Source organism: Eutrigla gurnardus (genome assembly GCF_963514095.1).
Source record: "Eutrigla gurnardus genome assembly, chromosome: 16".
Lineage (NCBI taxonomy): Eukaryota > Metazoa > Chordata > Actinopteri > Perciformes > Triglidae > Eutrigla > Eutrigla gurnardus.
In genome coordinates this window covers 4,877,835-4,892,874 of record NC_139927.1, presented here as the reverse complement: position 1 = coordinate 4,892,874, position 15,040 = coordinate 4,877,835, and the positions used below count along the sequence as shown (strand labels likewise).

At 46.5% G+C, this 15,040-nt stretch overlaps 2 protein-coding genes across 3 annotated transcripts; one reads left to right on the top strand and one right to left on the bottom strand.

The window, feature by feature from the left end:
• The first annotated feature begins 668 nt into the window (after window positions 1-668).
• naa30 (N-alpha-acetyltransferase 30, NatC catalytic subunit) lies at window positions 669-6,720 on the top strand. The gene is made up of 4 exons (XM_084030895.1): window positions 669-1,816; window positions 2,399-2,522; window positions 3,218-3,273; window positions 4,778-6,720. The coding sequence occupies exons 1-4, from the start codon at window positions 962-964 to the stop codon at window positions 4,913-4,915; spliced, it is 1,173 nt and encodes a 390-aa protein (XP_083887021.1). The 5' UTR covers window positions 669-961; the 3' UTR covers window positions 4,916-6,720.
• A 555-nt stretch (window positions 6,721-7,275) lies between these two features.
• Window positions 7,276-14,719, bottom strand: armh4 (armadillo like helical domain containing 4). 2 transcript variants are annotated; one of them, XM_084030894.1, is made up of 8 exons: window positions 14,393-14,719; window positions 12,577-13,373; window positions 11,123-11,497; window positions 10,687-10,842; window positions 10,405-10,563; window positions 10,283-10,314; window positions 9,906-10,055; window positions 7,276-9,813 (listed from the first exon to the last, which is right to left on the bottom strand). In XM_084030894.1, the coding sequence occupies exons 2-8, from the start codon at window positions 13,349-13,351 to the stop codon at window positions 9,739-9,741; spliced, it is 1,722 nt and encodes a 573-aa protein (XP_083887020.1). In that variant the 5' UTR covers window positions 13,352-13,373; window positions 14,393-14,719; the 3' UTR covers window positions 7,276-9,738. The 2 variants fall into 2 exon arrangements, with proteins under 2 accessions (XP_083887020.1, XP_083887019.1); XM_084030893.1 differs by having other exon boundaries at window positions 12,577-13,370.
• Between the last annotated feature and the right edge of the window lie 321 nt (window positions 14,720-15,040).

Here is a 15,040-nt window from a genome sequence, read left to right as displayed (position 1 = left end):
GGCCCATCATCCAAGGTCATGTATGCCTACTGAGCAGTTCTGTTAGAATTAAAAAAAATGTAAAACACTGATCACTTTAATTTGATGCAAAATAAATTAATGCTGTGCCACAATGTGGAAAAGGGGACTTTGCGTAATAATAATAATAATAAATAAATAATCTATTTATAAAGCACTTTCCATCAAACTACATTGATGTAATAAGAAACTCTGTTAACACGACCAAGTTGGCAGCAAACCGAAACTAATCTACTGGTGACATCTGCTGGAGAAAATGCAGCGTTGATGCAAAAGGAAAATAATAATATATCCAAACAAATAAATCGTCCCTTTGGCGCCCTCTGCTGGCTAGACAGTAGAACACTCAATTGTGAATCTTTCTGGACAACTTCCAAAACTGTTGTCAGTAATTTAGCCTAATAATAAATAATTATCACGAGTGAAATTATATGGAGAAGAAAACATACCACACATTTGTGATTTTCCCACTTCTAAATAGTTTTTATCTCAATGTGACCTTCTATGTGTCCAGTTTCTCTCATCATAATCCTCCTAGAGATTTGTTTCTTAATTTTGCTTTGTATGCCATGTTAATAAACAGAAGTGGGCTAGTGTAATGACTTTATTTAAATAGTAAGCAGATTATAGTGCCTAATTGGCTCAGGTGTCAGGGGGAGAGAGAAAAAAACTGCATCTGTCATGCGTTACACCACTGTCGTAAAACGTTCCTGTCTGCTGTTGCAATGGCGTTTGCTGCGACAGCACTTTCCGGCAGCAGGGAAATTGAGGAGAAAGCAGCGACAATCGTCGCCAGCGGATACGTTATCCCCTCAAATATCCTCGGATTTATGCGATATTCGGCTAACTAACTTGTATATTGATTGTATACCCACTTCGCCTTGTGGATGAGCTTGTGTTCAAACGTTTTTCCAAGCGTGAATCTCCACCTTAATGCAGTGGGATGGCCACAGTGCCGCCTGGGCCTAGTAGCGCACTGCCTTCATCCCCGGCTGAAATTCCTCCTTTCCCCGGGGCTGGGAGCGCGGAGCCGGCAGGGGTGGACGGTGAGCCGGCCTGCCACGGGGGAGACTGTGTACCCGCCGGCACAGGGACGACGCCGGAGCCGGGAAGCGACGTCGGCAGGTCGGGTGATAAGAAGCAGAAAAGCATGCTAGCTCGAGCTAGCCCGGCGGCGCTGCACCTCAAAATGCAAGCCCGAGAGCAGCAGCAGCTGAACGGCTTGGCCAGCCCCTCGGAGGACGGTGTCGGCCACCACCAACTACTCGCAGGGAACCGGCCCGACAATCCGAGACCGTCCGTGGACAACTGTGACAGCAGCGGCGAGGAGGCGCCGGCCGCTAGGAACAACACCGAGCACCGCCACCGCGAAGGCCACAGCCCCTTCTCCAAAAACGGCAGTCACTCTCCCTTAGTTAACAATAGCGTGAACGGGATGCCGGGTTTCACGAGAACTGAGGCGGCCTACGGGGCCCCCTGTGACGAAGGGAGAGAAGGGTTTGACCTCACGGAGCCACCGAGACCGCCGAGCGGCGAGCCGCCGGACGCCGGGCCCGGCGGAGATGGGGCGAGCCCCGCCGACCCGCAGCAGCCGCCGGCCGCGGAGCTCGCCCGGCTCCACCTGAGTGACTCTCCCGGCCGGGCGGAAGAGGACAGCCACGGCATCCGCTACGTCCGCTACGAGTCCGAGCTCCAGATGCCGTGGATCATGAGACTGATCACCAAGGACTTGTCTGAGCCTTATTCAATTTACACATACAGGTACTTCATCCACAACTGGCCGCAGCTCTGCTTCCTGGTGAGTACCACGTCATTGTGGAGAAAAAACACACTCATTAAGATTGTTCATTAAGTGTGAACCCCTTAAAGTCCATTAAACCTGGTCACCTAAGGGTGCCTGTGAGGCAGGGCGTGACTGCATGGTTACAGCACCTCTGTGTGTCTCAATGGCAGCCAACCTGCTGATATACACACACAGCTGCTGACAGCACATTAGTGTGGAAGTACTATAATAGTAATATACATTGTGGTTAATATAAGGGTTGTATGTGCAGGAATGTAGGAGTAAGCAAAGGTTTAAAACCTGTACTATCCTGTTTTAGTAATGTGCTGCAAGTGGGCGTTTCCTTTTCATACAGCCACGGGTCATACCGTCCTGTCAGGGTTTTATTTTTTCTACTTTGACAGACTGACCTCTCTTTTGTTTATCGTTCTGAGCCTCAAGGCTGTAAACTTCCCAGTTCCAGTTTGTCTGGAACGACACATGGAAGTGCCGTGAAAATACAAAAGGTCAGGGGTCACCTCGGGGGAGTCAGCAGGGTGACAGGAACTGTTGCTAGGGCTTTGACACTGTGTGTGTGTGTGTGTGTGTCTGTCACAGGCCATGGTGGAGCAGGAGTGTGTGGGAGCCATCGTTTGTAAGCTTGACATGCACAAGAAGATGTTCCGTCGTGGCTACATCGCCATGCTGGCCGTGGACTCCAAGCACAGAAGGAAAAGCATCGGTGAGATCTGGACTCGCGTCACGTACAGACAGATTTATTTATTTATCCAGCGTCGAATCACAACACAACGTGTCTCTTTTCACATATCTGCCATGTGGATCGACTGTGTTGTAATATTTGTTTGTTCTGCTTGCACAACATCTATTGCACTTATGTTGACACTGGGAGACGGATGTGTTTTTCCTGTAAAAAAGGTTTTTTTGGGGAGTTTTCATTCGTCGGTGGAAGGTCCCGGGACAGAGGATGTCATGCACTTTACTGATTGTAAAGCCTTCTGAGGCAAATTTGTGATTTGAGGTTTTATTAATACAATGTAATTGAATATGGAGCCGGTAGAATTGACAGAAACTCAACATTCAACCATAAGTACAGCAAACCAGTGGCAAGAAAAAGATAGAAACTTGGTTGAAAGAGACACATAATGGAGAATAAACAGAAATCTGCCCTTTTGCAATGTGGAGCCGTGACCAAGTTGTGCAACGGCATCTTTTGTGCTTTTCTTTGACAACCAAATCTCTTAATGCAAATGTAGCATTTAGATAAGCTTTACTCTCTGAGTTAATGTGTAACGCTGTACTTTAACCTGAAGTGACATATTATACGACCAGCCATCAAACCAGAATTTATTAAAGCTCAAAAGTAATGTTATTAAACGTTAATTTGCATGCTGTCACTGACTTCTTCTTCTCTTCCAGGTACTAATCTGGTGAAGAAGGCCATCTATGCCATGGTGGAAGGCGACTGTGACGAGGTAACAGACACAGAGCAGCAGATCCTTTTTCACAGCATGCTTTATTACATCCACAGAGTATTGACGTTTTGGAGGAAAAAGCCTGAAACACACTATTGGATTCTTTGCAAACATTCGCAGGTTCTTGGCACACAATCAAACTCTACGTCGGCACATTCACTCACAGCGCAGCACTTTTTTTTGCTTTAACATAAGCAGATTTTACACAAAAAAAGAAGAAATCAAAACCCCGGACAATACAGTTCATACATAAAATTACAACTTGTTAAATGATTTAAATCAACATTTGTGTACATTTGGCGTTTTAGTTTAGTGTTGGCCCGACTCCAACGCCTCCAAGCAACCACAAACAGAACGAACACATTTGCTGGCAGTATTTCAAGGACCAGTTTTCTTCCCCTCTCCTGCACTTATTCAAGTTTGCCTTGGATTGTTTGGCTTGCTCTGCTTCTCTCCGAGTAACTGTGTACTGTCTCACCTGCTTCCTGCAAACAGACACACACACACACACACACACACACACACACACACACAGTAGGCTTGGAAATCATTTAAAATCTCCAGAAATGGCAGGCGTTTGAGGTGGAAATGAGATTCCGTATTAAACTTTCTCCAATCTCTTTGCTGACTGACACCAAAGGGCCGGTGATGATTCAACACAGAATTCTTTTTCCTACACACTTATATAGAAATGTATTTTTCCATCAATCAAGCTACTGCGAACACTGTAACTCCATTGCAAGTTGCTTTTCCCCCCAGCTCTAGTGTTTGTGTAACAGCACATGGTTTCCTTTGCATGGACCCTAAAAATCATTATACCTTGGCTCCTGGAAGCTAAAACAAGCATCAGTGGTTTTACAGGATTCCTTAACATGGACATAAATGCTTCACCTTACACTCCTGCTATCTCTCTGCCAAAGCATACCATACGTTTTAAAGACTTGATTGTTTAATCTTCCCCGCCCTGTTGGGTTTTGTGGCTTTGTTGGTGCTCTCAAACACTCGTAGGCTCATACCACGGTCTACCAAATTCACTTTGTCTTTACTGTTTAATTTCCCGGCTTGTAAATGCAATTCACTTCAACGGTAACCTTCCACAAGGACTTCCTCCAATGCACCAACAAGAGAGCTGGCGTAGCTGGTCCCGTCTTGCAGCTGCATTGCTACGTGAAAACATCTTTCTTTATAAAAAATAATGTTCCTGAGGGTCCTGCCATTTGTGTTATTGTCCCCATTAAATATTCCCTTAAAGGGATAGTTACCTACAGTAGATGAGGTTCGGTACGCCTTGTGTTTTCATCTTTATTTATATCGCAATATCGTGATATCGTGATACGTATTATATCGTGACCAAAGTATCGTGATACGTATCGTATCGTGAGGTTCTTGCCAATACTCACCCCTAGTTATGGTCCATAACAACCAAATAAATCTTGTTTTTTACCACGTTACACGCATCAGTCAATCCACTCAAACACTGACATGGCCCTCTGTGTGTCCCCAGGTTGTATTGGAGACTGAAATCACCAACAAATCAGCCCTGAAGCTGTACGAGAACTTGGGTTTTGTCAGAGACAAGCGGCTGTTCAGATACTACCTGAACGGAGTGGACGCGCTTCGGCTCAAACTGTGGCTCCGCTAGAGAAACGGCGAGGGGGGACGGAGGAGGAGGAGGACGACGGGACAGCGGGTGCTGTTCACCTCGTAAGCTATCGGCTCGACAGCCTCAGCTCTGCCCTGGTCATTTCACTCTTATACACACACAACACACACACACACACACACACCCTGTTTTTGCCCTCGACCTCGAAAAACAACCGGTGTTTAGGCAGAAAAGGACTGAAATCCCACCTGGTGTTCTCGTGAAAGGGGCGTCTGATACTTTCTGTGATGAGTGAGGGTGGTCTCTGGGACGACCATGACTGGGGACTTGATGACCTTTTGACCTTCAAGCTTGGACGCTGCATTGAACCCCCGGGGTGCGAGGTGTGAGGCAGCTCAAGTGAGGGGCGTGCGTCCGAAAGAAAACAAAAAAAAAACCCCAGAGGACACGGCACCACAACCAAATCCTCCAAGAAAACACGGGACAAGAAAAAAAACTTAAAGAAAGCAACGACATGTGAAACAGGAAGTGGGGCAGTAAAAAAACAGACTGGGAAGAACATATTTGTGGAGTTTATTTTTGTGTTTCTTTTTTAACCTTGTGAGTTGGATGGGGGATGGAAAAAGCTATAGTATGACTGCCTCATGTTCTTTTTTTTGGGTTGTTTTTGTGCGTATGTGTACGTGGCGTGCTTGGTTTCACTGTGAGGAAGTTGACGTGTTCGTGTGACTGATTGGTGGGAATCGTGCGTGATGTCGTTTGTTTGTTTCCTGTCCGGTTTGGCAGCAGCAGCTGCTGTTTCCATCGCCCGCCTCAGCCTCCAGGACTGAAGCCTGTAAAGATATGCATGCATTTATTTTAAAGCGAGTGCGGGGAAAAGTGTGAAGAATGTGTGTTGATTAAGCCCCTCCCCCTTCTGTGATTGGTGCAGAGCATTTGATCGAAATCACTCCATACGCGCCTCAAACTTTGCCCCAGCTGGTGGATCGGCCACCTTTATTTGCTTCACTTAATCTCTTACATAAAACCCTGACGTTAACGGGTGCGGAGGATTTATTTCTTCCTAATTTTGCAGATTTTTCCCCCCCAGAATGCACTGCCAGCCGCTGCAAAATTCTCAAAAAAGGAGAAAATTGAGTCCTTTTTTATTATTAAAAAGGCTCCTTGCCAATGACGGTCAATGCCGTCTCAAGTTTGCTTCTTTTTTTTGTTTTATTCATCCTCTTTATTACAAGTGCCACTCAATCCATCAGCACTGTCGGCATAGTGTTGCATATGCTGGAATCCTGTGTGTGTGTGTGTGTGTTTATATCTTGATTTTTAAAGAAAGAAAAAAAGGAAAATAGACAAGTATTCTTAGCAGATTATATTTTATTCTTTTGTTGGCTTTCAGTTTGTTTAGATTGTCTAATATAACACCTGTACAACCACGATGCACTTCCCAGGTGCCCTAACTCGATGCACAACCAACCTCGCTAACGTTTCAAGATCGCCCACCCGGAACACGGCGCTTCAAATCCACACACTAATGATGCGAAGAAAGATTGCTTTTTGTTTCTGTTTTTCTTCAAAGTAATATGAACAAAGGTCAGATGAACTTCTTTTGGAAATTGCTGCAGTGTGTATGTGTACGTGTGAATGTGTGTGTGTTGTTCTTTTGACTGGTGTGGATCTGTTAGACTTTCAGAGCCCCCCCCTCCTCTCCACACAGGAGAATCATAGAGGAACAAATCACTTTTTCTTTTCTTTTTTGTTGAATCAGTGCTCAGTGTGATAGAAGGGGCAGAAGACAGTTTGGTTGATAGTTGAGGGGAGAATAAACCCGAAATCAGCTTTTGAAGTGGGGTAAAAAAAAAAAGAACAACGTGTTTTATGCAATTTTTAAGTTAACAAATGTAATTGGACATCTGCGCTCTTTTATCCTGCCTAAAACTACGCGACACTGCCATGTGGCTCATCAGAGGAAAATCTGCTCCCAATTATTGAATGCAAAACAAAAAAAACAAAAGTCTGCAGCAAACGCGGCTCGTTGCTGTGGCGACGTTTTGGGTTTATCCCCCCCCTGTTTTGTGTGTGTGTGTGTGTGTGTGTGTGTGTGTGTGTGTGTGTGTGTGTGTGTGTGTGTGTGTGTGTGTGTGTGTGTGTGTGTGTGTGTGTGTGTGTGTGTGTGTGTGTGTGTGTGTGTGTGTGTGTGTGTGTGTGTGTGTGTGTGTGTGTGTGTGTGTGTGTGTGTGTGTGTGTGTGTGTGTGTGTGTGTGTGTGCGTTGCGCATTTGGAACAACGGATCAGACGACCTATTTTTTTTCAGATTTGTATACGAGTGTTGTTCTATTCCTCGGATATATTGAGAGTATGTTGTTTTTTTTTGGGGGGGGGGGGGGGGGGGGGGGGGGTTGGGGTTTGGGTTGATTTGCCAGATTAGATTTTTAATTTTAATTTCTGTGCTGCTTCAGCTCATAATGCGAATGATGAGCCGTTCATCGTGGGCATATGAAAACACTCCGACGTTCACAGCTGACAGGGTTTAAACTTAAATTGTGACCCTCCGTGTAAAACTCCTGGTTTCTATTCTGGAGGTTTAAAAATCGTCTGTCCCTGTGTTGGACGCCGGTCTCCCCCTCTATTCTGCCCCCCTCCTCCTCCCTGTCCAGGCCTTTCTCTTCTCTCATACAGCGACGTACTGATGGACGAACGGGACGGGATGGGCCTCGGGGAAACCGTAACCCGTCTCGGTCCCGTCGTCTCAAACCAGCTGTCGGCATGTATGAGGAGGTGTTTCAGATTTTGAAGGAAGCGTGTCTGTTATCTTGTGTTTTTGTGTTCCTCCTGTGAAACTCTGGCAGTTCCACGTGGGCATTACAGCCTGTCACGACGAGCCAAACAAAAAAAAAAAAAAGGCTCCGTTGAGCTTCTGATCACAGACTGAAGGGCTTTGTCATCAACATCAGTTTGGAGCCATTGGCCTGTGGTGTTTGCACACTTTTACCCAGCTCTTTCTCACCATGCATTTGGAGTTTTGACTTGACATGCCAGTTCAGTGTTCACGGATGTCGGGAGGCGGGTTTCCCTCCTCCTCCTGGACATCCGCTGTTCAAATCCAGGTTGCTAAATCCATTTTCTGGCTTCTGCCAGCCCACATTTCTAGTGTTAGTTATTAATTCCTGGTCCCTGATTTGGCTGCAATGAAAAGATATAAACTGTGGTCCCTTTACACAACCGCAGGGGCTTCCTGAAGACGTTTTGGTGGTGGGTGGAGGGAGGGAGGGGGGGGAGGGGTCGGCCTCCGCCAGCCATCCAGAAGTGTGCAAAGGGGAGAGAGCAAAAGTGTTTTTTTGCATGTCAGATCTGTCCTCCCCCTCCTGTTCATCTTCCCCCGTCCCCTCTCGATTTTTTTTTTTTTTTTTTTTTTTTTTGATCTGGAAATGTCCGATAGCTTTTATTTAATGTGGAAAAAGAACACAGAAATAAATTATTTGATTTTTTTAATGCTGTAAACTGGGTCATCTTGTCTGCTGTCTGGAGTGGTTTTTCCTTTTTAAATCATAGAGCTTAAAACTTGAGCTTTTATTCTAAAAGAAAGAGTCGCAATCAGACATCTAAGAGAATCGTTTATTTGATCACATGGTGTTTCATATCTACATAAAGAGACAAAAACGTGTCCACTATTTTACATCACACTTAACCCTAGAACAGTATTATTGCATATTAACAGGCAGTACGTGAAGCGTGTCAGATGGCTCATGAGGTTACAGAAAGAAAAAAATCCTGAACAAAAGACTGTATTTATGTTACAAACTTCACTGTCTAAACGACAGCAGAGACATTTTTATTAATTCTTTGATTTCACCGTCTTTGCATCTCAGCAATGTGACTCTTGAGCCAGACAAGTTGGCCAAAACATCAACTTTATCCGTCCATGTCTGAACCTGATAAACACACAAACGCCACTATTGTGTGGAGAAAAAAATGAGTTTCTTTTCTTTTTTTAATCACTTGTGAAATATGAACTTCTGGCCCCGATGTCATGAGAAGTCTCAGTGACGGGGGCCCGTGTATGAATATCCTTAACTGTCATGCACTTTAAGAGGAAACTATTTCAAGTGGCGAGAGTGAGTTATATTGTACATCGAAATCTGTTTTATGCTACATACTTTTGTAGGATTATGCTATTTTGTATGTGCGTCTCACAGTAACGTTAATGAACAAATGCCTTCCAATAAAACATTTACATTTCCACAAAAAAAATTCACATTTAAAGGAAGTATTAATTCAAAAGGACTGAAGGTTTCGGGAATGTTTTTCTCATTTATTAAGAGTTCGATGAGGAGATAAACTCATCGATCTTCTCATCTAACTCTCCTTTAATTCCCTTTAAATATCCTATATGTGTAGCAAGAAATAAAACTTTATTTACACTAAAATGACTGACACCAAGTCAGCTACATATACAGTAGATATATGTACATTGTTTATGTGTGTAACTCTTCTACAGCCCTTTTTTTTATTACTTGTCTGAAAACCTGCTGGTTCACACTTTCCCCATTTTTTTTTTTTACAAGCAACAATATAATTTTTTTATGTCAAAGTGCATCACACCAGCCTCATCATTAACATCAGGTCACCTGACCACACTCAGGAAAGTGCTCACGTTGGTACTTTTAGTGAGGGAGGGGGGTACAAAGCTGACCTTTGTTCAACCTGTGCAAATTGTGCCCTTTAGGCTTCTCTGGATCCGATGAGTCATAGTCAAACAGCCCAGGGTTGATTTGAGATGCGGTTGTCATAGCGATGGGGTGTTTGCAGAGCCTCATCTTCAGGAGCGTCAGCCATTAGTCGCCGACAAAAAGGGGTGGGGGGTCTCATCAGAACTCGTCCTCGGAGCTGTCGGCCAGCAGCATGGCCTGGTCCTGGCGGCTGGTCCCGGGCTCTCTGGGTTGCTGGGGGGGAGGGGGGGTAAACCCAATCATTGATCCTCAATATCATTGATCCCCGATAACGAGAGAATACAAGTGATGAATAGAGCACTGACCTCTGGCTGCCTGACCTTCCTCCTCTGGTGTTTGAAGCTGTTCCTCCTCTTGCGGTGAATCATCCTGATGCTGTAGAGGGCGCCGACGATGAGCAGGGCCCCGGTGATGCCGATGCCCACGGGGGCCAACATCCCGGACACGTAACCCGCCTGTACCAGGGGTCAAAACGGAGCGCAGTGGGGTCAAATCCAGGCGATCTTTCTAACACTCCAAATTATCAAAAAATAGTGCTGATTAATTTGGCTGGATGTCGGCCAGATTTAAAAATAGAGAATATTGGCAGCTTTGTCATAACTCACCACTTAATGAGGGAGTAAAGGCCAAAGATATTTTTGATGGACAACTACTTTTTGAGGGCAGCAGGGGGCAGTCTTACCTTTTCTCGAATCAGCTCTACCCAGCTCCTCACTGGAAGAAAAGAGCCACAGATTTAAATGTCTGAGAAGGTGAGTGATTAAATACACCGTTAGATTCCCGGTTCATAAAAAGATCTCGTACTCAGCCCCTGGTTGCGTTGAACCCAGACGGGAGGCGGAGGGATGAGGCTGTACGGCGGCTGCGTTGAGGGTGTTTTCGGCGTTTCTGTCAGGTCTTCCTCGCTGTCATCCTCCACCGACTCCTCAGAGTTCTCCTCGTCCTCATCTTCATCCTGCTCCTCTGTGGATGAAAAAACAAAAAAATGATCTATTCTTCAGTCGAGAGAAAAAAAATCACATTTATGATTCCATTTTTTTTTTAAATAATCTTTAAATTTCAGTTTTGCAGTGAAACTCGTCTTACCGTCAGACTCCACCTCCTCCTCCGTCTCTGGTCTGGTTCTGTGCGCCGGATGATGGGTTGCCATGGTTACCATTGTCACAGCGTGCTGGAAGGATAAGAAGGAGGGGCCGCTGCTGGGCTGCAAGTTCTCCTCAAGGTTCGGTGTCCTCGCGGGACCTTCACATCACACATCACAAAGCTCGTTTTAACGTCTGATAACGTGTCTCCCAGTACGAGATGCCTCCTGGCATGGATTTTGTGTTTCAGTGTCTGGAGGATTTCATTTTAGACAAACTTGCAAGCGTCTACAAGTTCACATCGTTATGAAGCGACATGAATTCCAGAGGCAGAAGATCTTCTATCAATTTGTAGAACATAAGATGAAATCATGCATTATGGTCCATGAAGTGATTATTGTGCATTTTGTTGACATTCTCATCTTTTTTTGCCACATCACCTCTCTCGGAGTGATCCTCCGGCTCGCTCCCATCCTGCTGCTGTGACACAGACGGACCCGAGGAGCTGATTGGCTCCAGCAGCTCCCCGCCGGACGTCTGCCACGGCGGCGGCGTCCAGTCCGGTGTCAGCTGGGGTGGGGCGCGCGAGGGACCGTCGCCGTCCGTCTCCACGGTGACGAGCTGGTCCAGGTCCACCCCTGGCATTACTCTGGTCGCCATGGCAGCAGGAGGCTGAGCGCTGCCGGGCACCAGGGTGACCGCCACCGCCGCTTCTGATGCGACGTCTTCAAACGGCTCGAAGATGAGAGGGAGGGCCTCCGATGACATGGTGCCCTCCGTGGCTTCATCCTGAGACGGCGGCACCGCGGTGTCCACTGTGAGACAGACGGATGTCAGGATGTGGGTTATTTAAAGTTAGGAAGGGCTCATTTGTTTGGACCCTCTGGTCTTTGAAATACTGAAAACACGCCAGTAAACTAGGGCAAATGTGTCTTTCCACTCTGGTGACGGCTCAAAGATAACTTTCTATTCCAAAGTAGAAACTGTAGTCAGCACATATTTAAAGTATTTATGACAGAAGGCAGAGGTACCTCTTTGGACTCGCGGTTTTTCTCATTAGAAGTATTTGCACTCTCTCAGAGCTGAGTTCACAGTGCGGCTAAGACACACTGAAAGGGGGATTGTTTGGAGGAAAAAAAATGGTTTCTTTGGAGATAAGAAGCGACCGCAGAGGAGGCTGTCACCGGAGAAGCTGCCACTGCGTATCTCTCAGGCGTTTCCTTTAGTCTAAAGCATTTCTAAAGTAGGCAGAAAATGCTTATAAAGACCGCAATCCTTTTACATAATGCTGTTTGGGGATTTCTTTTTTTGTCAGCTTCCTTTTCTGTTGGGAGGAAGCTTCATCAAACAGACAATCCCCAAATGGACGGCGGGAATACATATTGGCTCAGACAGACTCCTTTAATCCATTTCCCTCTCCTGCCTCTGTGAATAATAACCTGCCTGTTTCTTTACAATCGTGTGGATGGGGAGTGTGAAGGGTGGGAAAGAAGGGGGGGGGTATATAGATAGAGAGAAAAAGGGCTTGAATCCTCCAAAGACGTGTATAACACCCACCGCCATTCCGAGCACTTGTGTGTGTTCTCTTTTTCTTTTTTCCCCCCTCTCCTCTCTTTTCAGGCTGGAGTCAGGAATAGAAAGTAATTAGACCGCCACGGGTCCCAGCTGGGGTTCAAAGTGGAGCGTGGAAAAAGCGGGTGCTTTTCTTTGCCAATCATCAAAGGCAATCTCTGCCACTATAGGCGTGTCGTTTTCATTTCCGCCTCGTTTTTTAATGAAGCCTCCTGCAAAAACTCCAGCAAACGCCAGGAAAAGAAATACACCTTGTTGTGGAAGAAAGTCTTACAGGGTGACAATGAGTGCAGAGGATTCAATTAAAAAAAGCTTGGCTTACCTCCACCAGGCCTCGCCGCCTCAGTCCACAGGCTCTCTGGTCCATCCTCTCTGGGCATCAGGTTTGGGCTGATTTCAGGTAACAAGGGGTCTGGGAGGGACGCCAGTGTTCCATCGTGGCCCCACACTGACAAACGTGTGGAGGTCCGAGAGGAGGCAACGCCCGTGGGAGGGATGGAAGTGTGCATGGAGGTCACTTTATGGATTGGTGCTTCTGGATTTGGAGGTTCTGCAGAGGATGGCGGGCTCGTTTGGGCCTCCTTGGCTTGGTCTTGGGTCTCCCTGGCTTGTGGTGACGCCGTCGAGGAGGCGACAAATCCATCAGGATTCAACCGTGCTGTGTCCAGCAGCTTTCCCCCACCTGAAGGACTTAACACAGGCTTCTTCACATCTGGATCAACAGACGGCACTGAAGCCACCTCCAACTGTCTTTGAGTGTCTCCCATCTTCACCCCGCTCCTCGGGCTCCATGCCTCTTCACCGGCCTCGCTCGGCCCAGATCCTCCACCGAGGCTGCCCCCGTTTTCCACTGGATCTATCCCCTCTGGTCCTCCATGTGGGCCAGCCCCTCCTCCCTCACCTACATTCACTATCAGGCCGGTCACATAATCTGCATCCGAGGGTTCAGACTCCACGGTTGTGGCCGAGCTGGCACATTGTTGGTCACAGGCGCTGTCTGGCGTGGGGGTGAAGCCTGGGAGGTGGACGGGGGTCCCGTAGACACAGAGACACGTCCCGGCCAGGACGAGGCCATGGAGCGTCCCGGACATCAGCATCTCTCTCTCGTCTCAGTGCCTGCTGAGAGTGGACACAAATGAATGTGAAATAGGCTTAAATCAGGTGTGAAAACCCCTGCGACTTTGCCACCGAGCTGACGTGAGGAGAGGGAGACAAAGCAGAGGTGGCGGTGTGTATCGGAGGAGGATAGGTGACAGCAGGGCACGTTACTGAAAAGTGTGCAACCGCAGATTAAAGCATCTGAATGCAGAGTGTATGGCACTTCACATAGCTGTGAAAACCACAGAGAACAGGATTAACTGCCTTGCTTTTTTTTGCTTTGATGCTGTGGCTTTTTTTTTTTTTTTTTTTAATAATTCGGATGAAAATTCCTTTTCAGAGCAGCCTCTTCCTTCTTAGCAGGAGGAAATGTTGGGCACACACACACACACAGAGGGAGGGAGAGTCTGACACAGCAATCATTAGCACCCCTCCGCACTCCACCTATAAATAGCAGCAGGTTCTCTCTCCTCGAGGATCCTCTACACATGGATCCACGCAGAACTGCACGAATCTGCACTTTTTTTGGGGGTCAAAAACATGCACATTGTGGCTTTAAAAAGCAATGCAAAGAGCGTGCATCTGTTGCTTCACGTGACGTGACAGCAATAACCACTTCATAGCCAATCACATCTGTAGAAAAGCAAATGGGGAAAGGACACGTCCAGGCGTTTTTTTGTGTGTGTTTTTTTTTGCAGGGTGACACCCTTTCATATTGCCTGAGTCAGATAAACGTCTGGGAGAAATCATCGTCCAGCCCCGATGACGCACAGTCCAACAATGTCCCAATACAAACCCACGTTTTCTCTCCTGTGCGCCCTCCCCTGTGATCAATACAGCGATGCTCCCATGCAGTGCACCTGACCAACATCATGGCTGACCAGCATTTGGAATGTAAACAAATTCATTTTTTCCCCCTAATCGCAAAAAAAAAAAGCTCCGTCACAGACTCACAGAGGCGACAGTGGATCCGCTTCAGACCGCGCAGCGAGCGCTGAGATAGCATATCATTACAATTAAAAGGGCTGTAAAACAAATACCTTCCAGACTTCATGGCGGATCGTTTCTGAAGGATGCTTCTCTTGCAAAAATAAAAAAAATAAATGCACAAATTGATGACAGTCAAGTGTGGAAGGCAAGGTGAAGGAGAGGCTTGTTGTTGTGCAGCTCGGCGTCACTGACTGGAAGTCTCCGTCTTCTCTGCGTACGTCCGCCTGCTTCACAACACACAGCGCTGCCACCAAATGCTTCAAATCTGCAGGATGGATTCAAAGCGACGACGTTGTCACCTGCTGATCTAGCCTTCGGGTGCATCGGTTCCTTGCTGTATAATCATTTCCCCCTCCTTGTCTTTTCCCAGAGGGTCGTACGAGGCTCCAGGTGGTGCTGAATGGACAGCTCCTTAACCTCGAGTTAAGAGGTCACCCCCTTTCCCAAAGAGGAGACCCCTGTTAATTAGATTTTTTATATTAATCCTTAATCCGTGCATTAGATTAAAAGATGCATTTATCTGTTACATGTGCGCAACAAGCACAGAAGAAGCAGTTTTGAGCGCAACAGTTATATAGGGATACAATACATATACATAGATAAAATATACATTTATAAATATACGTTTGTGGTAGACAGCAAAATCAAATTGGACTGAATGTATGTATTACCATCATGGTCCCTTCAATTCGCACAGT

Bases quoted from the DNA above. Each gene is read 5' to 3' on its own strand.
- naa30 (XM_084030895.1), top strand. From the start codon at position 962: ATGGCCACAGTGCCGCCTGGGCCTAGTAGCGCACTGCCTTCATCCCCG. The intron at 1,817-2,398 runs GTGAGTACCACG...TGTCTGTCACAG, and splicing joins GGCCGCAGCTCTGCTTCCTG to GCCATGGTGGAGCAGGAGTG. The intron at 3,274-4,777 runs GTAACAGACACA...GTGTGTCCCCAG, and splicing joins TGGAAGGCGACTGTGACGAG to GTTGTATTGGAGACTGAAAT.
- armh4 (XM_084030894.1), bottom strand. From the start codon at position 13,351: ATGCTGATGTCCGGGACGCTCCATGGCCTCGTCCTGGCCGGGACGTGT. The intron at 11,498-12,576 runs GTAAGCCAAGCT...TCTGTCTCACAG, and splicing joins GGCGGCGAGGCCTGGTGGAG to TGGACACCGCGGTGCCGCCG. The intron at 10,315-10,404 runs GTACGAGATCTT...CTTTTCTTCCAG, and splicing joins TCAACGCAACCAGGGGCTGA to TGAGGAGCTGGGTAGAGCTG.